The sequence below is a fragment of the Artemia sp. Qi Xiang Cuo genome, chromosome 6, assembly GCF_049724085.1.
Source record: "Artemia sp. Qi Xiang Cuo chromosome 6, ASM4972408v1, whole genome shotgun sequence".
Classification (NCBI taxonomy): Eukaryota; Metazoa; Arthropoda; class Branchiopoda; order Anostraca; family Artemiidae; genus Artemia; species Artemia sp. Qi Xiang Cuo.
The window spans coordinates 14,002,773-14,027,510 of NC_142799.1; the positions used below are offsets into that span (position 1 = coordinate 14,002,773).

At 35.9% G+C, this 24,738-nt stretch overlaps 1 protein-coding gene across 1 annotated transcript in view; it reads left to right on the top strand.

Moving 5' to 3' along the window:
* Positions 1–21,066, top strand: part of LOC148950892 (uncharacterized) — a 97,588-nt gene extending 76,522 nt beyond the window's left edge. Inside the window, exons 14-15 of the mRNA XM_089090498.1 lie at positions 11,452–11,820; positions 18,813–21,066. Coding sequence (XP_088946624.1) covers positions 11,452–11,820; positions 18,813–19,666 — 1,223 coding nt within the window. The 3' untranslated portion in view covers positions 19,667–21,066. The remainder of the gene's footprint in view (positions 1–11,451; positions 11,821–18,812) is intronic.
* The last annotated feature ends 3,672 nt before the right edge of the window (positions 21,067–24,738 follow it).

The following is a 24,738-nucleotide window of genomic DNA, read 5'->3' on the forward strand; positions in this document are numbered from 1 at the left end:
CTGAAAAGAGAAGGTGATTCCGTGGGGAAGATTTATTATTTAACTTTCGTTTAATTTTATTTGCTTCGGGCACAATTTGTTTTATACCATTGCGCGTTTCTTCCATTTTATTTTCGAATCATAAACTTAATATTGATGATGCTAGTTAGATTTTGCTAAATTAAATTATACTAAATATGTATTTACGTTAATACTAATTAGAAGGATTACCTTGAAAAGCAGCGAGTGCTAGATACACAAAAATGTAATTTCTCAGAGCGGAATAAAATATATTGAATCGCTTTGAAAATTTAACCTGTCGGTTATTTATTTGTTTATTGAATATCTTGTTATACAGAAGACACTGCACACAACAGAAAAGAGTACAAGTAAAATATGGAAAATAAGAAAGGAAAAATACTGACATGAAGATAAACGTCCATTTATGTAAGCACAGGAAAAAATGATCAACATAAAAAGTAGAATAACCACTCGTGCCAAAGAAATTAGCTGCACTCCAATAAGCAGCGAATAAATGTATTTCTTTCTATCTGCATTATGTACAAGATATTGAATATGAAGTGTAAGCTGCACAATAAAAAACCATACCAGATGTGATATTATACCGGGCTGATATCTATTAATTATAATTGATGAATATTAGTCTAGAAAAACACCTCAGCAACCCTGGTGTAAAATCACACGAGAAAATCACTTGTCTAGAATCTGGTATTTTCAGTATCTATTACTTTTTCGTCCTATTTTGCAGTAGTGTCAGGGATAGGAAATAGAGGTTCAACATTTTTGTGTTATTAATCAAAAAAAAAGTTTGCACAAAATAAGTTTTTCAAGAAAAAGTAAAGAACTCCATTCAACCAAAAATTAACAAAAATAGAATCAAATAATTTACCAAGCATACAGCTACCACAAATCAGTATTAATGAATAAATGAAATCGAAAACAAACAGAAATTAAAATGAGTCAAACTCAAAACGACCAGAAATTAATCTAAGTAGGGTTCTAAACCCTATGATAGATGGCTCTCGCGCCGTTGAGGCTGCAAGTCATTCTATCCTAGTTTAACTTGTTCAGTGCCTTGAAATACTCCTCCCTTTGCGATGAAAGTGATATTAATCAAAACTGTATTAATAGTGCTATTCTTTGTGACTGAGGCTGCTGCTGAAAACTGGATTGATCAATGCAAAAAAGGTACTTTCATTTCTTTTGCTGTTTTGGCGCCATCTGTCATAGCCACACTCGTCACACTGAGAGTTTATAAAAATATAGATGACGTTCCCATCGTTCGCAAGCGAACAAGAAGAGGACGCAGAGGTGGCAGAAAGAAATTTAAGATTGACGTGTTAGTCACCTACAGACGATTGGCCAGCCAAAAGCCTAAGCATGAGAGGTGTTTAGTCTCAATACCGCGCGTGAGCCTACCGCCCCGGCTGATCCCTGACAACAATGCTCCTACCAATAATTTCGGGTTTGATTGTCCTCCAGTATTATCGCCGCAGGTTCTCTCTTGTAAACACCAACTTCCAAACTTCCTTCTGAGCAACGTCCACTCACTAACGAATAAAGTAGATGAGTTAGATGTCATTCTACGTCAGAATAACATCCATATCGCCGCAATTACCGAAACATGGCAGCTCGACGAAACAAGTGGAAGGATGGCTGGTTACAAGGTTTTCTTGAACACTAGAACCGACAGGATTGGCGGAGGTGTTGCCCTGTATGTACGCGATGATATCCCCTGCAAATATTTAGATAACTTCAATGACCCTAACCATGAAACGATCTGGGCATTATGCAAGCCAAAACATTTACCACGAGATGTCTCTTGCATCATTATTGCAAGTATCTACTATCCTGAAAGCGCCAAAAACAGACGGCTGTTGGTATCCTACCTTCAGTCTACGTTAGACACATTACGACAGCGGTATAGCCGCCCGGGCTTCATAATAGCTGGTGACTTCAACCAAACAAAGAAACAATGGCTTGCCAATACGCTGGGTATGTCACAAGTGGTCAAGATACCCACCCATGTGACCGGGAGCACCCTTGACCTTATTCTTACAAACCTTGCTCCATATTACAAAGACGTGTCTTCGAACGGGCCTTTGGGCAAATCGGACCATCACACTCTGCTGATGAAGGCAAAAAGTGAAATCAGGAAGCTTAAGAAAATAAAAGTACTCCGGAGACCTATCACGAAGTCTGCTATTAATACGCACGGAATGTGGGTCGGTACTCACTGCTTCAGCGAAGTATACAACGAAAGCGATGTCAACAGGAAAGCAGAAATATTTCAGTCCCTACTCTATGACAAATACTTAGAAGTTTTCCCGGAAAAGCAATTTGTCGTGAGCGAATCTGAAAAGCCCTGGATCACTCCAAAAATAAAACAGCTGATTCGCGAAAAAAACACTGTAAGGCAGTCAAGTGGTGACACAACGTCGTTACGATTATTAAGAAACAAAATAGTTAGCCTTTGTCACGAGGCAAGAAAGTCCTTCGGAAAATCCCTTTCGGACCCTGAAATAAAAAAGGATCCCCGTAAATGGCACCGTCTAGTGAGGCAGATTGCTGGAAAAACAGTATCATCCAGTATCCGTATTCTGAACGATGATGGGTCACTCGTGAGTGCAAATGACGTCAACAATTACTTTACTGATATTTGTACATCCTTTCCTGCCCCAACTAACACTGAAATAGAGAATCTACTGTCAATATGCCCTGACGAAGGTGAAATCGAAATAGTTGAGCATCAAGTTTTCAAAGAGCTGAACAAGTTGTGTCCATCCAGTAGCTCTTTTCCTGAAGAGCTGCCTATAAGGTTAATACGAGAGTTCTCTCTTTTCCTGGCCAAGCCACTTGGACACATCATCAGCGAATGTTTCGCCCAGTCAACTTTCCCGTCGTGCTGGAAACGCGCATTTGTGCGTGTTATACCGAAGACTAAAACACCCAAATGTTGCAACGAGTTACGACCGATATCAATCACATCTACCTTTGCAAAAGTCACCGAGTCATTCATCCTGCGTGAATTGCTCAAGCAAACGCGGGAAAACATAGACCGTTACCAGTATGGCGGCCTCAAAGGTTGCAATACCTCGATATACCTCGTGCGCCTAGTCGAAATTATCTTTAAGTGGCTTTACTAGGGCAGTACTTCCATCGACCTAGCTCTCGCCGATATCAGGAAGGCATTTAAACTGATTTGTCATCTTACGGCAGCAAAAAATATGCGAGCAATGGGTGCGCAGAAGCGGTCTCTTGCATTAGTGATGAGCTTCCTTCAGGACAGAACGCAGTGTGTATTTCCATTGTTTGAAGGTGACTTGATCTCATACTGGTCTAAACTTACCTGTGGAGCCCCTCAGGGTCCAAGACTTGCTGGTTTCATATTTATCTCCCTCATCAACTTCCTCCTTCAGAATTTCGAAGAGCGACTCAAATTCGTCGACGATTTATCATTTGTCCTCAAATACCTCGTCAGAGAAGGTGTAATCGAACGTCAGTTCAGCGAGACCCTTCTGGCATCCTTCTCTGAGGACTGTGAACGTTACAAGTTGACACTGAATGCAGATAAATCAATGATCCTCAGGTTTTGCCCCTTAAAACGTGATCTGGAATTCCCACAAGTCCCTTTCCCTGTTGTTCCATCTGCAAAAATCCTCGGAGTCACATTATCGATGGACTGCACATTCACCGAACACGTGGAGAAGGTTATTAAGGCTGGCAATGCATCACTTCAGACCTTAGTCCTGATGCGCAGGTTTGGCTGTGACACTCAAAGCCTAAAAAATGCCTATATTACGTATGTGAGACCTCTACTCGAATATGCCGTCGCTGTCTGGGGACCTTTTGTCCAGAGCACCCACTACCTTTGCGATGACCTTGAATCTTTGCAGAAACGAGCTGTTAACATAATCGTTGGTAACAGAAGTGACGACTACAACAAACTCTTGCAAGAACTGAACCTTGAATCTCTCAGCGACAGACGATTATCACTGATCATGTCCCTCGGCAAGTCACTGCTATCTTCGCCCCATCACAGACTGATCCTCCCACCTGATGCTCCTGTTAACCAAAGAACCAGATCCCAGTCGAAGCTACAACCCCCTGTCTGCAGGACCAACCGCTACCAAAACACGTTTGTCCCCTTTTTCGTAGAAGCATACAACAAGACTTAGTGTTATTTGAATTCACGTGTTAGTGTTTTTATAGTGTTATTTGTATTTTTTTTTTTTCATATTGTTGTAAAGACGACATAAATTAGCCATGGCTACGCTGTTCGATCTTAATAAACCTATGTCTATTTCTATGTCTATGTCTATGTCTATGATTTCTAACAGCCAGAATATAATTTGTACTTTACTGAAAAAAAATCAAATGAATTTACTGAAAAAAAAAATGTGCATTGTCAGTTTAATATGCTGATATTTATTCCCTAAGATCTTAATTAATTTTTGATTTCTTAAAGTTATAAAAGTGAAAACACTTAAAAGAATTTTTTGAGTAAAGTACAAATTATATTCTGGCTTTTAGAAAGCATAGGATTTAGAAGCCTACTCAGATTAATTTCTGCTCGTTTTGAGTTTGATTTATTTTAATTTCTGTTTGTTTGGGGTTGCATTTATTTATTTATACTGATGTGTGGTAATTTTATGTTTAGTAAATTATTTGATTGTATTTTTGTTGTTTTTCGGTTTATTGGAGTTCTTTACTTTTTTTTGAAAAACTTATTTTGTTGGAAAAAGTTTTTTGATTAATTTCTGTTCGTTTTATATTGACATAGTCTTTTTCAGGGAGAAAGTGCGAGCCTCTTCTGAAGTTGAAGAACCATCCCTTCCATAAAAACCTTTAATACTCCCGGGGCATGACTTACAACCCTTGCCTCTAGTTTTTTGGGTTTGTGTCAACCCCAAAAGCCTTGTTAAATGATATTTAGACTATTTGGAGTAGAATGGCTATCTCAAAATTCCTATTAGACGCATTTCGGGACAATAAGACGTTTGTGTAGAGGGGAGAGGGTAGCTACCCTCTGATCACTTTGACTCTTAAAAAGAGGACTAGAGCGTCTGATTACCGATCCAATGAGCCCCCTTTGAAGTTTATATGACCACACTTTCTATAATAACCCTATATGTCCCCAGGGCAAAACTCACAACCCTAGCCCTGAGGGCTGGGGGGATTTGTTATCCTCAAAGACATAGTATCCAGATCTTTCTGATAGGCTGAACATAATGGCTATATCGAAATTTTGATCGGAAGTGTTTGAGAAAATGATAGGCGTGGAGGGAGACATTTGCCCTCTGATTAGTTTTGACTAATAAAAAAGTCACTGGTCCTCTCAATTTCCAACCAAATGAGCCATTTGAAGCTTCTACGACAAAAACTTCTATAAAAACATTAAATGCCCCAAAGGCATAACTTACAACCCTTGTCCTGAGGGCTATGGGGGGGGGGGAGGGGTGTCATTCTCAACGACATATTTTCCAGACCTTTCAACTACGTTGAACAAAATGTCAATCTGAAAATTTTGATTGGATGTGTTGGGGAAATGGTGAGCGTGAGACGGGGGTTAGTTGCCTTCCAATCACTTTTGACTATTAGAAAGGGTACTAGCCATTTCACTTTCCAATCGAATGAGCCCATTTTGAAGTTTCTACGACAACGCTTTCTATGAAAATCTTAATTGCCCCCAGGGCATAACTTATAACCCTTGTCCTGAGGACTGTGGGGGGTTGTCATCCTCAAAGACCTAATTTTCAGAAGTTCCAACTGCGTTGAACAAAATGGCTATCTCAAAATCTTGATTTGATGTGTTTGGGGAAAAGGTGGGTGTGAGAGGGGGGTTTGTTGTCCTCCAATCACTTTCGACTATTAAAAAGGGCACTAGCTTTTTGAATTTCCAATGGAATGAGCTTTTTTGAAGTTTTTACGACAACGCTTTCTATAAAAATCTTATATGCACCCAGGGCATAACTTATAACCCTTGCCTTGAGAGTTGTAGGGAGTGTCCTCCAAAAAAACAAAATTTTTATTTGGAAATCAACTACGCTGAACAAAATGGCTATCCCAAAATTTTGATTGGAAGTGTTTGGGGAAATGGTGGGCGTAGAAGGGTTGTTAGTTAAATAATTTCTTAGACCACACTGCTTTTCCATTTACAAAAAATTAAACAAGAAAAACGGGTTTTAATTTCTATAAAGCAGTGAATACAAAACACTTAATTAAACAAAAATGCTCCGAATATTTCGGCCCCACATCCGGGAGCCTTTGCCAACGGAAAAAAAAACACAAAAAACAAAAAAATTTCTTACATCAACAGAAAAAAAATACTAAACAAACAAAAGACCAAGCTTAAGTAAATGAGAAAAGAAAATTCACATATGACACAAGCAATTCCAGTCACGGGCGTATAAACAATATCGGATGTTTATATTGAATAGAAAACGCCTTCTCACAGAATATAAATGGAAATCTATCAAAAAAAAAATGAAAATATATTCATACTTAAATTAAAACAAAAAAGGTCAGCTAACCCCCGGCCCATAACCCCTAAATAGATCTCACAGGTTCATCGCCCAATGTTTGAATTATAAATTGAACAGATTCGTTTGCTTGCAAGCTTAGCTGCAATTCGTTTATCTTTCCCAGCATTTAACCCAGTCTGACCTTTGTCCTCAAAGTCATCATTTGTATCCGAACTATTATCAAAAATAGCACTGATTAAAAATTTTACCTGACTTTTAATGTAACTATTATATATCGAATAGATCCTAAAATCCCTTTCATCTCTATTGATGCTAATACCACCATATATAATCTTTTTTATTTCTATAATTTCCCTGAAGCTTTGTAAAAGTCCTACAGACGTATGTACTATTTTTGTTTGATCAAATAAAATACTGTGATGAGGAAAATTATAAAGATGTTTTGCAACAGCTGACTCAAACGTTTCTGGTGTTTTGTTTTGTTTTAGAGCGCAATCTATTGCATTCTTGTGTTGCTGTAGCCTATTTTCTAAAATCTGTTGTGTTCTTCCCACATAAAATTTACCACAAGAACATGGAATTTTGTATACTCTCTTTTTCAAATTTCTCGGTACCTTGTCTTTCCTTTTTTTTAACAACGATTTTTTATTATCCACTGATTTAAGTGTTGTATAGATATTATGTTTTTTAATTATCTTCTTACTTTTTGTGATAATATTGCGATAAAGGGCAAAGTTATATAATTTGTTTTTTGATTTGACCCATCTTTTTTTAATATTTTTGTTTCTGTCAACTTTATTTTCCTTTTTTCAATTATTTTAGAAATCATATTTTCCGGAGAGCCATTACCTATTAGAATATCCTTAATAAAAATTAGTTCATTGCTTATGTATTCTGGTGATGCTAATTGTAATACCCTATCAACTAAAGAAATAACTACACCCATTTTTACCTGGATCGGATGATTTGATGTGAAAGACGAATAACGGTTGTTACTAGTCGGTTTACGGTAAATTGAAAACGCTAGTTCGTTATTATTTCTATGGATCAAAATATATAGAAACGGTAACTTATTCTCTGTTTCCTTTTCAATTGTAAAAAATTAATTCTCCTCCCAAATTATTTAAATGTTCCAAAAATCCTTCAATTTGTGATTCCCCGTAATTCCAAATAACTAAAATATCATCGATATATCTGCCCCAAAATTTAGGTTTTAAAAAATATGTCTCTATAGCTAAAGTTTCTACATACTCTACATAAATATTTGCTAACAGCGGAATTAAAGGCCCTCCCATTGCCAATCCCCTAATTTGATGGTAAAAATTATCTCTAAACGTGAAGTAATTAGTATACCTGCTAGTTATTCTGATTTTTTTTTTTTTTTTTTTTTTTTTTTTTTTTTTTTTTTTTTTTTTATTATCCAAAAAACTAAAATCGTTTAGTATTTTATCCAAAAAACTTGAGGAACGTAAAAATGAGATAGAAGAATTATCTTCGGGAATTGAACTGGAAACTATATTAAATTTATTCAGAATAACTAGCAGGTATACTAATTACTTCACGTTTAGAGATAATTTTTACCATCAAATAAGGGGATTGGTAATGGGAGGGCCTTTTTTGAGGTTTTAGTTTTCGTCCAGATGTTCGAAGCGTTTCTTTTTTTTCTTTCAAAGCGTTTCTTTTTCTTTCTTTCAAGATTTTTTCTTTCTATCCAATAGATCAACGCCCCAGACGCCAGGTCCAACAGGCTGTTGCCAATATTTTGTTCTGACGAATATATTCTAGAAATAGCCTATTTGAACGCAAGGAGAGTTCCCATTTTTCACGCATGCTGGAATGACAATTATTTATTTCATACACCTGAGATATTTGACGTGGAGAGGGGAAAATCTATTTCCAGAAATTATTGTTTTCAAGGCAAATGTGTAAGAAAGGCGAAAAGGGACTACAAGATGCTTAAATTGTGTAAACGATTATGTACTGAATACTCGTCCTAAACAATAAATCTAAAAAACAGACCTTTGTAAATAAAATTTCTGTTAATTAAAACAAACTTACAACATTATTAAAACACAGAAAAATCAGCTAAAAACACGGAAAATCTTATAAAGAATAAAACATACGCAAAAAGAACCATGCACTAAAGAAAAATGCATCCCAGCAGTCATTTCCAGAGAGGCAGGCATGATATTAGATGAAAATTTAGGCCATATTAAGGTATTTCTGAGAGCTATTGACGAAAATACCACGTTTCTTTGAGCTCAGCCTATGAATTTCCACCCACCATGACAATATGCGCATTTGAACAATATCTTCTCATCACCCTCAAGACATTTTCAGACATTTCATGTTAAAAATTACACATTCAATCCGGTGATTCAATTTTTTCACAGGCCAAGCCTTTGATTATGCTCTTCAAAACACCCTCACGCCACCACTGCATTACGTGCCTATCCCCTCCCATCCAAGTGGCACCTCCCTCATCACCCCTAGGATTTATTCAACCTCTTCCCACTGAAAATAAACGGAAGAATCTAAATTAAACACTTGTTTTGAACAGCAGGACTCGGCATTTCATTGCTAAAACTTGATACTCCAAGCAATTCACGCCACAGTGCCCCTCTATTACTACTTTGCGGCACCCTCTGGCATCACATCATCACCTCCAATACACTTTTCGGACATTTCTTGTTAAAAATTATGCTTTCAACCCATTGATTCAAGTTTTTTGCAAGCCAAGCCTTTCATGATACTTCTCAAAACACTTTCACATCACCATGGCATTACGCGCCTGCCCCATCGACATGACACCCCCACCTCATCACCCCTAGGACATTTTCAACCTTTTCCCACCGAAAATAAGCATGTGAATCATAAAACCACCTTTTTTGGAACAGCAGGACTCGGCATTTTATTGCTAAAGCGTGATACTCCAAGCAAATCGCGCCACATTGCCACACTATTACTACTCTGTGTTACCCTCTGACTTCACATCATCACTTGCAAAACATTTTTCAGACATTTCTTGTTATAAATTATGCTCTCAACCCATTGATTCAAGTTTTTCGCAAGCCAAGCCTTTCATGATGCTCATCAAAACACCCCCACATCACCATGGCACACATAACACAACTCAAAAGTATTTCTAGCAAAAATAGTTTGTGTAGAACACAAACTACTTGTTACAAAAACACAGAAATTCTAACATCGCTCCAAATACTTTCTTATAGAATACAAAAGTTCAGATATAATCCAAAATCATTACTATAAAACAGAAATAACTCTTAAGAAATACAAAAAAATACATTACACAACTCTAAAATAGTTCTAACAGCATGAAAAATAGTTGGGGCAGAACACAAAATACTTGCTACAAAAACACAGAAATTCTAACATCGTTCCACATACTTCTTATTGAATACAAAAGTTCAAACATAATCAAAAGCATTTCTTTTAAACAGAAATCACTCTTAAGAAATACAAAAAAAGCATTACACAACTCTTTTGACGTTGTTATGCCTCCCTCTCAACATTTTCTAAAAGTCTTAACTTAATACATTGCCCATTTCTGAGATTTTGTAGTTACAGCATTTTCACAACTAGGATGCATATTGTCTTTGAATTTATTTTGGTACGACCCTCAATATTCAATAAAATTTTCATCTTCGTACCCCTAGCGGCTGTTGAGATATTGCAGATAGACACTTTTAATAGCCTGGATGCGCAAAGGGTATTTTGATTTAATTTAATATTAACTTGAAAAAAGTAACACTAGCCAATCGTCAGATATTACGGATATGAGTTTATAACTGACAGCATACTCACAGTGTTTGGAAATTTAGTTAATTGTCCCCATCAATCTCGTTAAAGTTTCACTTTAATAATATTAGGTGGTCCCAAGGTATTACAGATACTTTTATTTTGCTAGCCTGGACGACCAAAGTTTCTTTCGATTTAGTTGGACATTCGCTGGAAGTTTCAACTTAATATCCTTTGTTGTTCCCGAAATCTTGTAGATACTCTCTTTTCGAAATTTGTATGCGCACGTTTTTTTTATTTATTTAGCTCAACATCTATCTCAACATCCCTTAAAGTTTTCAATTGTTAAACTTGAAAGTTCCTGAAATTTTGCACAAGTCTCTTCTTTGTATTACGAATGCTATTTAAAACAATGAAGGGAGTTATATTCCCATTGCAACATCACGTTGATTTAAACCATCCGGCACTTCTCGAAGCCAGCTATAACTTAGGGTCCGATCATTTTGGTCCTAAAAGTTTCTTTCAACGGATCTGTTAATATACCACTGACTCCATAATTTAGTGGTTTTGCAAGGCAGTCGTCAACAGTATAATTTGGGTCTAAAAAGTACATTTTTCCAGATACTTTGTAGGAAGCAAAAGATTAGTTTAAACTTTAGATTGATTTATGTCCCTTGTTAGACAGGGGTTGACGTCATAAAAAAAGGCAAATCAATTCGCTTTGAAACTCTGGAGGTGCCAATACAATTCGACCATGCAAGCTGCAATCTCCTGATTAATTACCTTTATTTAATACTCTTTCCTTAAAGAAATGAAGAGCTCCTTAGTGAATATGTACTGTCTTGAAGGGTCTAAATAACTGAAGGGGCTTACACTGAATTCTGTACCGTAGCTCGTTACCGTCGAGCGTAGTGATGGCGTTGTTCTTGTTATCGCTAATTTTGTTGTGTTTTTTTTTTGTCATGATGCGTTTTGCTGTTTGCCTTCTGAACGCCGATTTCGTCGTGAATCATTTTTGTTTGTTATACGTTTTGACGCTCGATGTCGCATGCCTTCCAATCACAGATTTTGCTGTGCTTCATTTGCTATTTTGATGGGAAAAGCTTCAATTGCTTCACTTTACAATGGAATTTTACGTTCTTTTTGTCAGCAAGCTTGTCACATACTTTTATCATGACTTGCTTCTAAATGTTTGTTTCTCTTTCAGACAGTGCCCTTGTGTGTACGGAAAAGGAGCCAAAAATGATGAACAAAAAGCCGCTTGAATACTACATCTTCAAGCTTAAAAAGGATAGCATTATTCCATCCGAAAATGGATTGAAGAAAAATCAGCGTTTCCGGTGTGACATCTGCAACGTCATCTGCAAACGAGGTTTTAGTCTTAAGAGGCATTATTTGCGCTTTCACATAAACACAATGTATATTAATGAAAGGGACTTGGCCAATTGTGGAATCAGGCCTACTGAGACTGCTGAAACAGGTCTTTACAGATGCTTTGACTGTTCTACTTACTTCGACGTTAAAGAAGAGCTTATGAATCATATCAATAGCTATCACATTAATTGTCCCAAACCAGGTGGGTGACCTTAATCAAGAATCTTAGTAAAAGATAACTACAACTAGGTTGTCGTTGTTTTAACCCAAGCTACTCTTTAAAGTAGCTAGCGTATATCGTTCGTGTGTTACATCGTGTACATGAAGACATAGTTTTTGTCCAATTTTTTTTAGATAAAAATAAACTGCTGATGCAAAAATATTTTACATTGAAGTTGGAGCAAATAGAACTGGACTTACGGAAAGACCGTCATCACTATTAAAAACCTTTTTTTTTTGTTCACCTACAGGGAAGGTATTCGCAGAAGTTTCTTATAACAAAGGGGCCAAATTATTTTCCATGACGAATCCAAAGAATTTTAAAATATAAGAGTCCTGAAAAAAAGCAACTGAAAAAATAAATAGACACTATAAACGATCAGTGATATCAATGACCTTGATCAATTGTAACATTTAATTGACAATTATCAAGAGAATATAGATGCCAGTTTAAATGTATCCATTTCAAAAGTGATTGACAAAAGTGACTGACTTTAATTTATTTGTATTCACAAAAATAATTTCTTTTTTTAGAATTTAGAACATATAAAATGGAACAGAAAACTAGCCATCTGTACTTCTCTTTCTACTTTCCGTGCCACGTTCATTTTCCATTTTCTAACTCTTTCTAATTTCGTTTTCGGCATTTCTACTTTCTACTTTTTTTACTTGGTATCTTTCTACTCGTCCTTCTAAAGCGTCTTAAAAAATTAAGTATAATCTACTAACCTATTGACCTTTACTGCACAGTTTATAGTTCAACCAAGCGCTAAGAAGAAAGACAAATTTTTGAATTACACATGGACTCCATACAATTTCTTCTTAAAGAAGCGGATTTTAGAATAGAAAGCTAGGTGGAGCAACTAAGGTTATCGACATGGAGGCCTATGTATGTGATACTGTCAACGATCTTAAAAATAGTTGTACTAAGGGATATTTGCCTACCATAAGTAATCATCATGGCAGTTAAAAAGAACAGTTTGTGATTTTTGTGAATTGAATTCTAGCATGATGTCATCAGCACATGAGCCAAATGATAAGTTAATGCTGTGGAGAATGCAACATGTAGAGCATTTTCCTTGTGCCGCCGAAACTTAATCATAGGCAGCGTAATCGTGCTGCCAAGCTAAAGAACGATGTTGGCACAATGTATTATTTTTTTCCATACCAGGGCACTTCGTATCGAAGGAGTTGTCATAGAAACTTCGAAGACGGTTCATTCGATTGGAAATTGGAATGGCTAGTGCCCTTTTTAATATTCGAAAGTGATTATAACAATAGCCCAAACACATCCAATAAAAATTTTGAGATAGCAATTTGGTTCAGCGTAGTTGATTTCCAGATAGAAATTATGTTTGAGGAGGGTACTCCCCCCACAGCCCTCAGGGCAAGGGTTGAAAGTTATGCCCTGGGGGTATATAAGGTTTTCACAGAAATAATTGTCGTAGAAACATAAAAAATGTCTAATTTGATTGGAAATTCAAAGGGTTAGTGCCCTTTGAATAGTCGAAAGTGATTGGAGGGCAACTAACCCCCCCTCTCACGCCCACCTTTTCCCCAGACACATCCAATCAAAATTTTGAGATAGCCATTTTGTTCAACGTAATTGAAAGTTCTGGAAACTAGGTCTATCTCCCCCCCTACAGCCCTCAGGGCAAGGGTTATAAGTTATGCCCTGGGAGCAAATAAGGTTTTCATAGAAAACGTTGTCGTAGAAACTTCAAAAAGGGCTCATTCGATTGGAAATTGAAATGGCTTATGCCCTTTTTAATGCTCGAAAGTTTTTGGAAGGCAACTAACAACCCTTCCACGCCCAGCATTTATCCAATTACATCCAATCAAAATTTTGAGATAGCCATTTTGTTCAACGTAGTTGAAAGTTCTGCAAATTAGATCTTTGAGGATGATAACCCCCTCAGAGCCCTCAGGGCAAGGGTTACAACTTATGCCCTGGGGGCATATAAGGTTTTTTATTGAAAGCGTTGTCGTAGAAACTTGAAAAAGGGTGTATTTGACTGGAAATTCAAAGGGCTAGTGCCCTTTTTAATAGTCAAAAGTTTATTAGAAGGCAACTAACCCCCCTCTCACGCCCACCTTTTCCCCAAACACATCCAATCCAAATTTTTAGATTGCCATTTTGTTCAACGTAGTTGAAAGTTTTGAAAATTAGGTCTTTAAGGATGACAACCCCCCCCTCTCCCACAGCCTTCAGGGCAAAGGTTGTAAGTTTTAGCCTGGGGGCATATAAGGTTTTATAGAAAGAGTTGTCGTAGAAACTTCAAAAGGGCTCATTCGACTGGAAATTTAATAGTAAAAAATTTTGATTCAATATTCAAAAGTAATTGGAGGAAAACTAACACCCCTCCCACGCCCACCATTTCCCGATAATATCAAATAAAAATTTTGAGATAGCCATTTTGTTCAACGTAGTGGAAAAGTCCGGAAATTATGTATTTGAGGATGACAAACAGCCCTCAGCTCAAGGCATATTAGGTTTTATAGAAAAGGTTGTCGTAGAAACTTCAAAAAGGGCTCATTTGTTTTGAAATTAAAAGCGCTAGTGCCCTATTTAATAGTAGAAAGTGATTGCAGGGCAACTAACGCCCCCTCACGCCCACCATTTCTACAAACATATCCAATCGAAATTTTGAGAGAGACATTTTGTTCAACGTAGTTGAAAATTCGGGGAATTGGGTCTTTTCCAGCGTTGTTGGAGAAACTTCAAAAAGGACTCATTCATTTGGGAATTGAGAGGCTAGTGCCCTTATTAATAGTCAAAAGTGATCGGAGGGTGAACGCCCCCCCTCCCTATACCTATCATTTCCACGAACCCATCCGATCAACATTTTGACACAGCCATTTTGTTGAACGTCGTTGAAGGGTCCGGAAATTATGTTTTTGAGTATGAAAACCCCCCACAGCCAACAGGGCTGAAGTTTTAATTTATACCCTGTGGGCATATAATGTCATATAGAAAGTGTTGTCGTAAAAAATTAAAAAAGGGCTCTTTCGATTGGAAATTGAGAGGGTTATTGCCCTTTTTAATACCCGAAAGTAATCAGAGGGAGAATCGCATCATTTCCCCAAACATTTCCGATCTCAGCTTCAAAAAGGGCTCATTCGATTGGAAATTGAGAGGACTAGTGCCTTTTTTGTTAGTCGAAAGTGATCAGAGGGCAAATGTCTTTCTCCATCATTTCCTCATCATTCCCTCAAACACTTCCAATCAAAATTTTGATACTGCCATTTTGTTAAGCCTATCAGAAAGGTCTGGAAATTATGTTTTTGAGGATAACAGATCCCCCCTGACCTCAGGGCAAGGGTTCTAAGTTATGCCCTGGAGACATATAGGGTTTGATAGAAAGTGTGGTCATATAAACTTCAAAGGGATTGGTTTGGTAAGGGATTCAATCACTTCAAAGGGATTCAATCATTGGATTGGTAATCAGACGCTCTAGTGCTTTTTTTAAGAGCAAAGTGATCAGAGGGTAGCTACCCTCTCCCCCCTACACACACGTCTTATTGTCCCGAAATGAGTCTAATAGAAATTTTGAAATACCCATTCTATTCAAAATAGTCTAAATATCATATGACAAGGCTTTTGGAGTTAAAACAAACCCAAGAGATTATGGGTAAGGGTTGTAAGTTATGCCCAGGGGGCATTAAAGGTTTGTATGGAAGAGATGGTTGTTTAGCTTCAGAAGAGGCTCAGTCTTTCTCCCTGAAAACGACTATGTCAATATAAAACGAACATAAATTAATCAAAAAACTTTTTGCACAAAAAACTTTTTCAAAAGAAAGTAAAGAACTCCATTAAACCAAAAACGAACAAAAATAGAATCAAATAATTTACCAAGCATACAACTACCACAAATCAGTATCATTAAATAAATGAAACCCAAAACAAACAGAAATTTTAAAAAGTCAAACTCAAAACGAGCAGATATTAATCTGTGTAGGGTTCTAAACCCTATCCTTTCTAAAAGCTAGAATATCATTTATACTTTACTGAAAAAAATATCTTTTAAATGTTTTCACTTTTATAACTTTAAGAAATCAAAAATTAAGATAATCTTAAATCTTTAAGAAAGCAAATTATTCCGTATATGAAAGGGGCTGTGCCCTCCTCAACGCCTCGCTCTTTACGCTAAAGTTTGACTTTCTCACAACTCTTTTTTTAAACTATAAAAACTTTAGCGCAAAGAGCGAGGCGTTAAGGAGGGCACAGCCCCTTTCATATACGGAATAATTTCTGTTCGTTTTAAGTTTTAATGTCGCTCCTTACTTTCAGTTTAAAAAAAAAAAATTATTTAAAGGCTGCGAAAGCGGGGGGTTGTACTGTACCTTCTAATCCCTGTACGTTTTAAGGTTCGAACTTGTGACTCAGCCTCTTTAACTCTTTAGAAAACGTAGGTTTTTTTAAATAATAACTTTAAGAAATCAAAAATTGATTAAGATTTTAAGGAATAAATATCAGCATATGTATATAAAACTTACAATGCTCATTTTTTCATTTGAATTATTTTCATTTTTTCATTCTGATGCGTCTCATCAGAAACGGGTGGGCCAACACAATATGATAATAGTGATTTTTAGATCTTACAAGCGATCCATAAGTGCTACTGAAATGTTCAAGAAGCATAGAACGAGAACTTTTCAGAAATGACTAAATCGGCAAATCTAGATAACGCACTGTACTCACAAATTCAATTACATTGTCACCTAATACAAAACTTTGTGACCAATAATCACTACGGTTACTAAAAAGTCTCATTACTTCACTCTTACTCGCATTGTACTCCAGGACGATACACGGATATTTTCCACTTAAAATTTTTTATTTTTTTTCTATTTGAGATAACGACTTGCTCGAACTTAGAAAGTCGTCCGCATAATTTTATAACGATAAATCCAGACCAAAGAAAATAAAATTTGTCATAATTCTTTTGTGCAGATACAACGCTATCATAGGCAGCGCAATAGCTCTGCCTAAGTAAAGAACGATGTTGGCACAATGTATCATTTATTGTTTTGGTTTCCAGACCAGGGTACTTCGTATCGAAGGAGTTGTCGTAGAAACTTAGAAAAAAGCTCATTCGATAGGAAATTGAAGTGGCTAGTGCCATTTTTAATACTCGAAAATGAATGGAGGGCAACTAGCCCCCCCCCCACGCCCAAGCTTCCCCCCCACCCACCCAATCAAAATTTTGGGATAGCCATTTTGTTAAGCGTAGTTTATTTCCAGATAGAAAAGATATTTTTGAGGAGGACACTCCCCGAAAACCCTCAGGGCAAGGGTTTTAAGTTATGCCCTGGGGGCAAATAAGAACGATGTTGGCACAATTTATTATTTATTATTTTTTTTCCTTTAGAGCAGGTCACTTCGTATCGAAGAAGTTGTCGTAGAAAGGGCTCATTTGAAAAGGCTTATTCAACTTTGAAAAGGGCTCATTGAATTGGAATTTGGAGTGGCTTGTGCCCTTTTTAATAGTCGAAAGTGATTGGAAGGCGACTAACACCCCTTCCACGCCCACCCTTTCCCAAAACACATCCAATCAGAATTTTGAGATAGCCATTTTGTTCAGCGTAGTTAATTTCCATATAGAAATTATGTTTTTGAGGAGGACAGTCCCCCACAGCCCTCAGGGCAAGTGTTGTAAGTTATGCCCTGGGGGCATATAAGGTTTTTATAGAAGGCGTTGTCGTAGAAACTCCAAAAAAGGTTCATTCGATTGGGAATTCAAAGGGCTAGTGCCCTTTTTAATAGTCGAAAGTGATTGGAGGGCAACTACCCCCCCCCCCTCTCACGCCCACCTTTTCCTCGAACATATCCCATCAAAATTTTGAGATAGCCATTTTATTCAACGTAGTTTAAGTTCTGGAATTTAGGTCTTTGAGATGACGACCCCCCCCTACAGCCCTCAGGTTAAGGGTTGTAAATTATGCCCTGGGGGCAAATAAGGTTTTTATACAACGTTGTCTTAGAAACTTCAAAAAAGGCTCATCGATTGGCAAGCGCCCTTTTTAATAGTCGAAAGTAATTGGAAAGCAACTAACACCCCTTTCATGCCCACCATTTCCCCAAACACATCCAATAAAAATTTTGAGATAGCAATTTTGTTCTACGCAGTTTAAAGTTCAGGAAATTATACCTTTGAGCAGGACACACCCCCCACAGTCTTCAGGGCAAGGGATATAAGTTATGCCGTGGGGGCATATAAGTTTTGATTGAAATATTTGTCATAGAAACTTGAAAAAGGGTTCATTCGATTGGAAATTCGAAGGTCTAGTGCCCTTTTTAGTAGTCGAAAGTGATTTGAGGGTAACTAACCCCCTTCTCACGCCCACCTTTTCCTCAAACACATCCAATCAAAATTTTTAGATAGTTTTTTTTCAGCGTAGTTGATTTCCAGATAGAAATTATGTTTTTGAGGAGGACACTCCCCCACAGCCCTCAGGGCAAGGGGTGTAAATTAAGCCCTGGGGGCATGTAAGGTTTTTATAGAACGCGTTGTCGTAGAAACTTCAAAAAGGGCTCATTCGATTGGAAATTAAAATGGGTAATGCCCTTTTTAATACTTGAAAGTGATTGGAAGGCAACTAACACCCCTTCCAGACCCACCATTTCTCCAAACACATCCAATCAAAATTTTGAGATAGCCATTTTGTTCCACGCAGTTCAAATTTCAGGAAATTATACCTTTGGGCAAGACACTCCCCCCCCCCCCACAGTCTTCTGGGCAAGGGTTATAAGTTATGCCCTGGGAGTAAATAATGTCATTATTGAAATCTTTGTCGTAGAAACTTTACCTTACCTACTCCAAATTTATCACTTGAGAACAGATAATTTTGGGCTGATCCAGTTGTACACTTTGTAAGTCAAAAGGGAAAAATGTTGGATAAAAGTATGTGAAATTATATTTAGCAAAATAGCTAAAATTTGTAATCAAATCTGTTGAATATTTTTTATTCTAGGTATCACTAACGCATCATCACCCTTGATTAATCCATTCAAACAAGCACATGCTGGTCTCTATGTGCACGGCTTTTCAAATGATTGTGTAAAACAAAGGATAGAATCAGACTTCAAATGTGAGTTAAGAGTTAACACCACCATTTTTGATGAGTATAATCTCTCAAAGCCAGAGGAGCCTGAGCAGGAGCCAAGAGACGTCGGAAACGTAATAGAAAAAATATTGCCGAGCCAAAAGCAGCTATATAAGTGCCCAGTGTGTTGCAAGTTTTACTCATATGGTCGTTTGGCAATACATATGAGGGTTCATACAAGAGAAAAGATTATTCATACCAGAGAAAAATATTTTGAATGTGATGTTTGTAAGAAAACGTTCACCCAAAAGTGGGGTTTGGATATGCATCAAAGAATTCATACAGGGGAAAAACCTTACATGTGTGATATATGTATGAAAAAGTTCAGCCGAAGTTCTTATTTAAAAACACATCGAAGGATTCACACTGGGGAGAAACCTTTCAAGTGTCAAGTGTGTAACAAAAGCTTCATTTCGAGCGCTGAATTATCTAAGCATCAACGAATACATTCTGGGGAAAAACCTTACAAGTGTGAAATATGTGAAAAAAGTTACACTTCTAGTGCTAATTTGTCTTTACACCAAAGAATTCACACCGAGGAGAAACCTCATGTGTGTGATTTTTGTGAAAAACGATTCATAAGGAAGTCTCTTCTATACGAGCATCAAAATAACCGCTTGAACACCCTTTTGAGTGTGATATGTGTTAGAAAAAATTCACTCGAAGGTGTCACTTATTTAGAATATCAAAGAACGCATAAAGACGAGAAAAAATTAAAGTGAGATATGTGTGAGAAAAGTTTCAGGAGAAGTTTCTATATATCTAGCCTCAAATACCTCTTGAGGGAAAAGCTCTTTAAGTGTTATTCTTGTAAACAGATCCAGTTTTTGCTCCAAATACACTTGAAAAACATGCAGTGAAAACACAGATACCTTATACAACAAATATCTTCATTTTAATTCTTAAAAACTATAATTGTATTTGATATTTATGGCTTATAAGGACCTATACCTAGATTTCCTTTTGTTTAGGCGTATATTTATTTTTCAGAGGGATCTGATGATTTATATATGTCTATTCTATAGAATCAAGCTAAGAGGCTTGTTTTTAAGCATGGCTCGTTCGAACATAAGGAGAAAATGAAAGATTATTTCCTAAAAGTAAATTTATTTTCAGAAAGCACATACTTTTCTCTGTTTAACATCATAGTTGCCAAGTTTGTTGTAACACTTATCATAAACAACAATTAGAAAAATAGGGAACTTTTATATATAAGACAGTGGAATGCATTTTTAAATGCATATTTCGACCCTATATCCAAGGGCCGTCTTCAGAAAAACGAATGAAAAAGAAAAAACAAAGAATATAAAAGAACTCACATTAAAATACAATCTTTAAAGCTAAAACTTTTTCTCTGTTTTTTTTTTAATATAATTTGCTAAATCATATTAGGTTTTGTCTTTTGTTTGTTTTCATTTTTTTTTCTGAATTCCCGGCCACAGAACCCTGTGGGGGGAAGGGGGTTCATTATTTTTCGCCGAATATTTCGTTTTATTTTGAGTTAATAAAGTATTTATTTATCCCGTTCTTTTCAGAGTTTTCCTTTTGTTAGATTACCTAACCTTAGATCCTCCTGCGCCGCCAGGGGCGCCTAGGGCATCAATGAATGCTCGCCAATCGGGTCTGAGTTGAGTCGCTGCGTAGAAATCTTCGCAATTTTGTTAGATAAAAGCATATTAATTTATTGTTTAATCATCTTCGTATTCAGAGTCAAATAATGTATTCAAAATTTTATGGTAAGGAAGTTATGGAAGGTTCAGGTGGGATACACAAGATTTCAATGCAAAATCAATCAACTTCATCTCTGGAGCGTAAGCAACGTAGCGTTAGCGATGAAGTGGCCATGCAAAACATGCAAATTGTATGTAAGTTTTCTGGCAGTTAGGAATAATGTAATTAAACATTTGAAAGCAATTCCTGTTTTTTCTCCCTTCAATAGCTAGCTAGCAATGTTAGGCAACAGTTCTTAACACAGAAGAAGCGGAATTGCTGGTAAACAGAATAGTTATTTGGTGTGCAAAATATAATTAAATAGTAGTAGTCTTCAACCACTCACCAGCCCCTAAACAACAAGCCAATATTAAAGAAATCTGTGACGCTACATAATAGATAACTTCTAGAACTTTTGTTGTTTAAGCAGCGTTCACAAGCGTGTCTAGCTAGAATCCCATGTCGAGACACGTGTCTAGCCAGAATTCAATGTCTAGGCAATGACTTTTCACAAGTCAAATTCGGTGCTTAGCTAAAACAACAAATTTAGTTTCAAATTGTCATTTCTAGCCAATCAATAGAGCTTATGCGGGCAAAACTTTCAAATTGTAATCCCTGTTTTTACTGTCACAAGATAATGGATGAGATAAGCAAAACAATTGCCTTAGTGTGCTTCACTATTATGTCTGGTGTTGCATTTTTGCCTAAAATGAAAAAACAATGAGAAAACAAAAATTAAATTTCAGTTTAAAGATGTAAACATAAATGATGAAAATAGTGGAACTTGACAAATTCTGATTGGCTGTAATCGAAAATTATAGACATTGAGTTCTAGAATCTAGAACTCAATGTCTAGCCAAGCGCCTTGTCTAGCGTATCTAGCTAAGCGCCGAATTTTACTTGTGAACGGTCGTTACCTAGACATTGAATTCTGGCTAGACACGTGTCTAGACATGGGATTCTAGCTAGACACGCCTGTGAACGCTGCTTTAAAGAAAAGGCACATGCTTTTTCTTACTGAATTTGCACTTTACTGAAAAAAATACAAATGAATTTGCATTGTCATTTAAAATACATATACTGATATTTAATAATCAAAATGTTATTATTGTTTGATTTATCAAAGTTATAAAAGTAAAAACATTTATATTTTGTCAGTAAAGTGCAAATTATGTTCTGGCCTTGGGACGGCATAGAGGTTTTGAGCCCTACTTGTGTTAATTTCTGCTCGTTTTGAATTTGACTCGGTTATTTATTGTAATTTCTGTTCGTTTTGGGTTTCATTTATTTATCGATGCTGAGTTGTGGTAGTTTCACGGTTGGTAGATTTTTTTTTTTTATTGCTCATTTTTGGTTTAAAGGAGTTCTTTACTTTTCTTTGAAGAACTTATTTTGTGGAAAAAGTTTTTTCAATTAATAATGAAGAAGAGGCGGACAAAAATTACATGTTACTTGAAACTTGGCTGTTGCCGTCAAAAGTTAAAGAACACTTGTTTTTTTTTTATGCATAATTTGGTACGCACGGAAGAGTCGAAAATAAAGATTAATATGAGTGGTAGTAATGGACTTTGTAAGCTATGCGAGAAAAAAACTAGAAACGTAATATCGCGTGATGTTATAATGTGAAAAACAAGAAACAAGTATAGCAGGACTGAGGTATTTATTAGCAAGTGTTACTGGTAAAAAAGATGAAGTTAATGTAGAAAAAGCTGTGTACCTAAAAGTGATGATGCTTTTGAATATGAATTTTGAAATTGCTGTATGGTATGTTAATGGATGGAGAATCGTATGAATGAGGAAATTGTTTAAAAAAAAATTTTTCAGGAAAAAGGTAGACAAAATGTAATAGGAGAGAAAAAATTATGTATGTGAGGAATTAGAGAGGTAGAAAGCTATGGAATGCCAAGTAAAAGGTAGAAGGGAATAGTGTTTGTGTTTTCGTGGGTAAGGATGTGTCGTTAAACTGGAAAAAAACAAAAGGAGAGTAATTAAAACAAAAAAACGGTTTAAATAATTAGGATTTTAGATTTGTGTGATTTTTTTTTTTCATTTTATGGTAAGGATTTAGGTAGAAGATTAGAAAAGAGAGTTTTTAATTTTGGCAAGTAAAAAATGGACGGAATATATATTTATGAAATATATTTATAATTAAAATTAAATATTTCAACATTTTAATGAAGTAGGCCTACTTGAGTTTAGAATTTGATATTTGATTAGAATTTTTAGATTATAATAGTTAGTTTCAAGATTTGTTTAGGATTTTTAAGTTTTTATATTAGGTAAGATTTGAATGTAATTGAATATTTAAAGTATGGGGTTTAAGGTTGAATATCATTTTACGGAATATAGAAAGAGTATAGGATTGGTACTCGTATGATATACCCCATACCGCTCAAGTTGTCCATGCATTGACGCACTGTAAACCGGTTTCTTTCGCTAGCTTCTTTCAACTTAGCGTTAGAAAAGACAAAGAAAATTGTCAGAATAGATGGGAAATATGTAATTTGGGCTATATATTTGCACATTAGGGGGAGGGTGGTAAAGCATTTGGACAGTGTGAAGTCAGAAAACAATAAATACTTCATAATATCAGAATAATTGAAGCTAACACATGTGCAAATATATAGCCCAAATTTGTTTCTAAAGTATTATATTTTTATCGTACTTAGGTATATTTTATTAGGATTAAGCTTACTTCACTTCTTGAGTGGTAGGGGGTTTATCATACAAGTACCATTTTGTATGAATTTTTAGATTATAGAGCTTAGATTTGAAGTCATTTCTTTTTCTTTAATGATTGTTTGAAATTTAGTTTAAATTAGTGGAATTTATTTTATATATTGAGGGGGATACGATTTGCCTGGATTGTGAAATGCTTGATTTTTGGAAATCTCTTTTTTAGGAATGTTGTAGCTACCCAATAACGCAAGGCTCAGCGAGAGTATAATGTGATAAAATGTGATGTATTTATAAAAAAAATGGTGTTACGTTTTTTAATTATTTTTTTTTATTTATCTAAATGTAGTGAAAAGTGCTTTGAGAAAAGTTAAAGTATTTTTAAGTTCAAAAATGTGTTTGTTTTGTAAATTTGTATTTTAATGTTATGTGCTATAGGCCTAATGAATGGGAGCAGGCCCTTGCCGCCGTCGGTAGCTAGAATATGAATTTTGAAATTGCTGTATGGTATGTTAATGGATGGAGAATCGTGTGAATGAGGAAATTGTTTTAAAAAAATGTTTTCAGGAAAAAGGTAGACAAAATGTAATAGGAGAGAAAAAATTATGTATGTGAGGAATTAGAGAGGTAGAAAGCTATGGAATGCCAAATAAAAGGTAAAATAGATAGGTAGTAAAGTGAAGGAAATGATAGTGAAATTATGATGAATTATATTACAAATAAGTAGGGAGTCTTAGAGCAAAAAAGAAGAAAGAAATATGATTGATTTTTATTTTATTTTCAAGTGTACGAAAACAAAAACACCCGGTGTGATTCTATCCATTACATGAAGTATCACCGACCCATCATCAAGAAAACGAAAATGAAGAGGAAACGAGGAAAAAAGCTACATCCAGGATATTTCAGTATGGACCAAATACCGCTGGATAAAAGAAAGAAAAGAAAAAGAAGGTAATTGTTTAGCCTTGTGACACCTGATAAGGAGACATGTTAAGAAAACAATTCTTACTTTAAAATATGTATAATGATCCTAGTTCTTATATTATCCAACGGGAGAACCTTTATCATCAAGTCTTTCCTCTAAAAATCCTCAAAAGAGAAAAAGTTTCCAAATATCACCAGATTGAAAATTCAATGCTCAAGTCTTTTTAAATTGCCGCTTTAAATTGCCGCCTAATAAGTTCCTTTATAGATAGCGTTCATGCCGGTCTTTTTAATATTTTTTTTTTAAACAGCAGTGGCTAAGGGAGATTAGCAGTGGCAGAAAAATAAAATATGAATAGCAGTGGTAAAAATAAAAATGTTGCATTTTCGATGAAAAACCGAAAATACAAAATAGGCACTGCATTGAAAAAAAATGAAATAATATAAAAATCCGTTGATTTTGAATTGAAGTTATCAGGTTAGG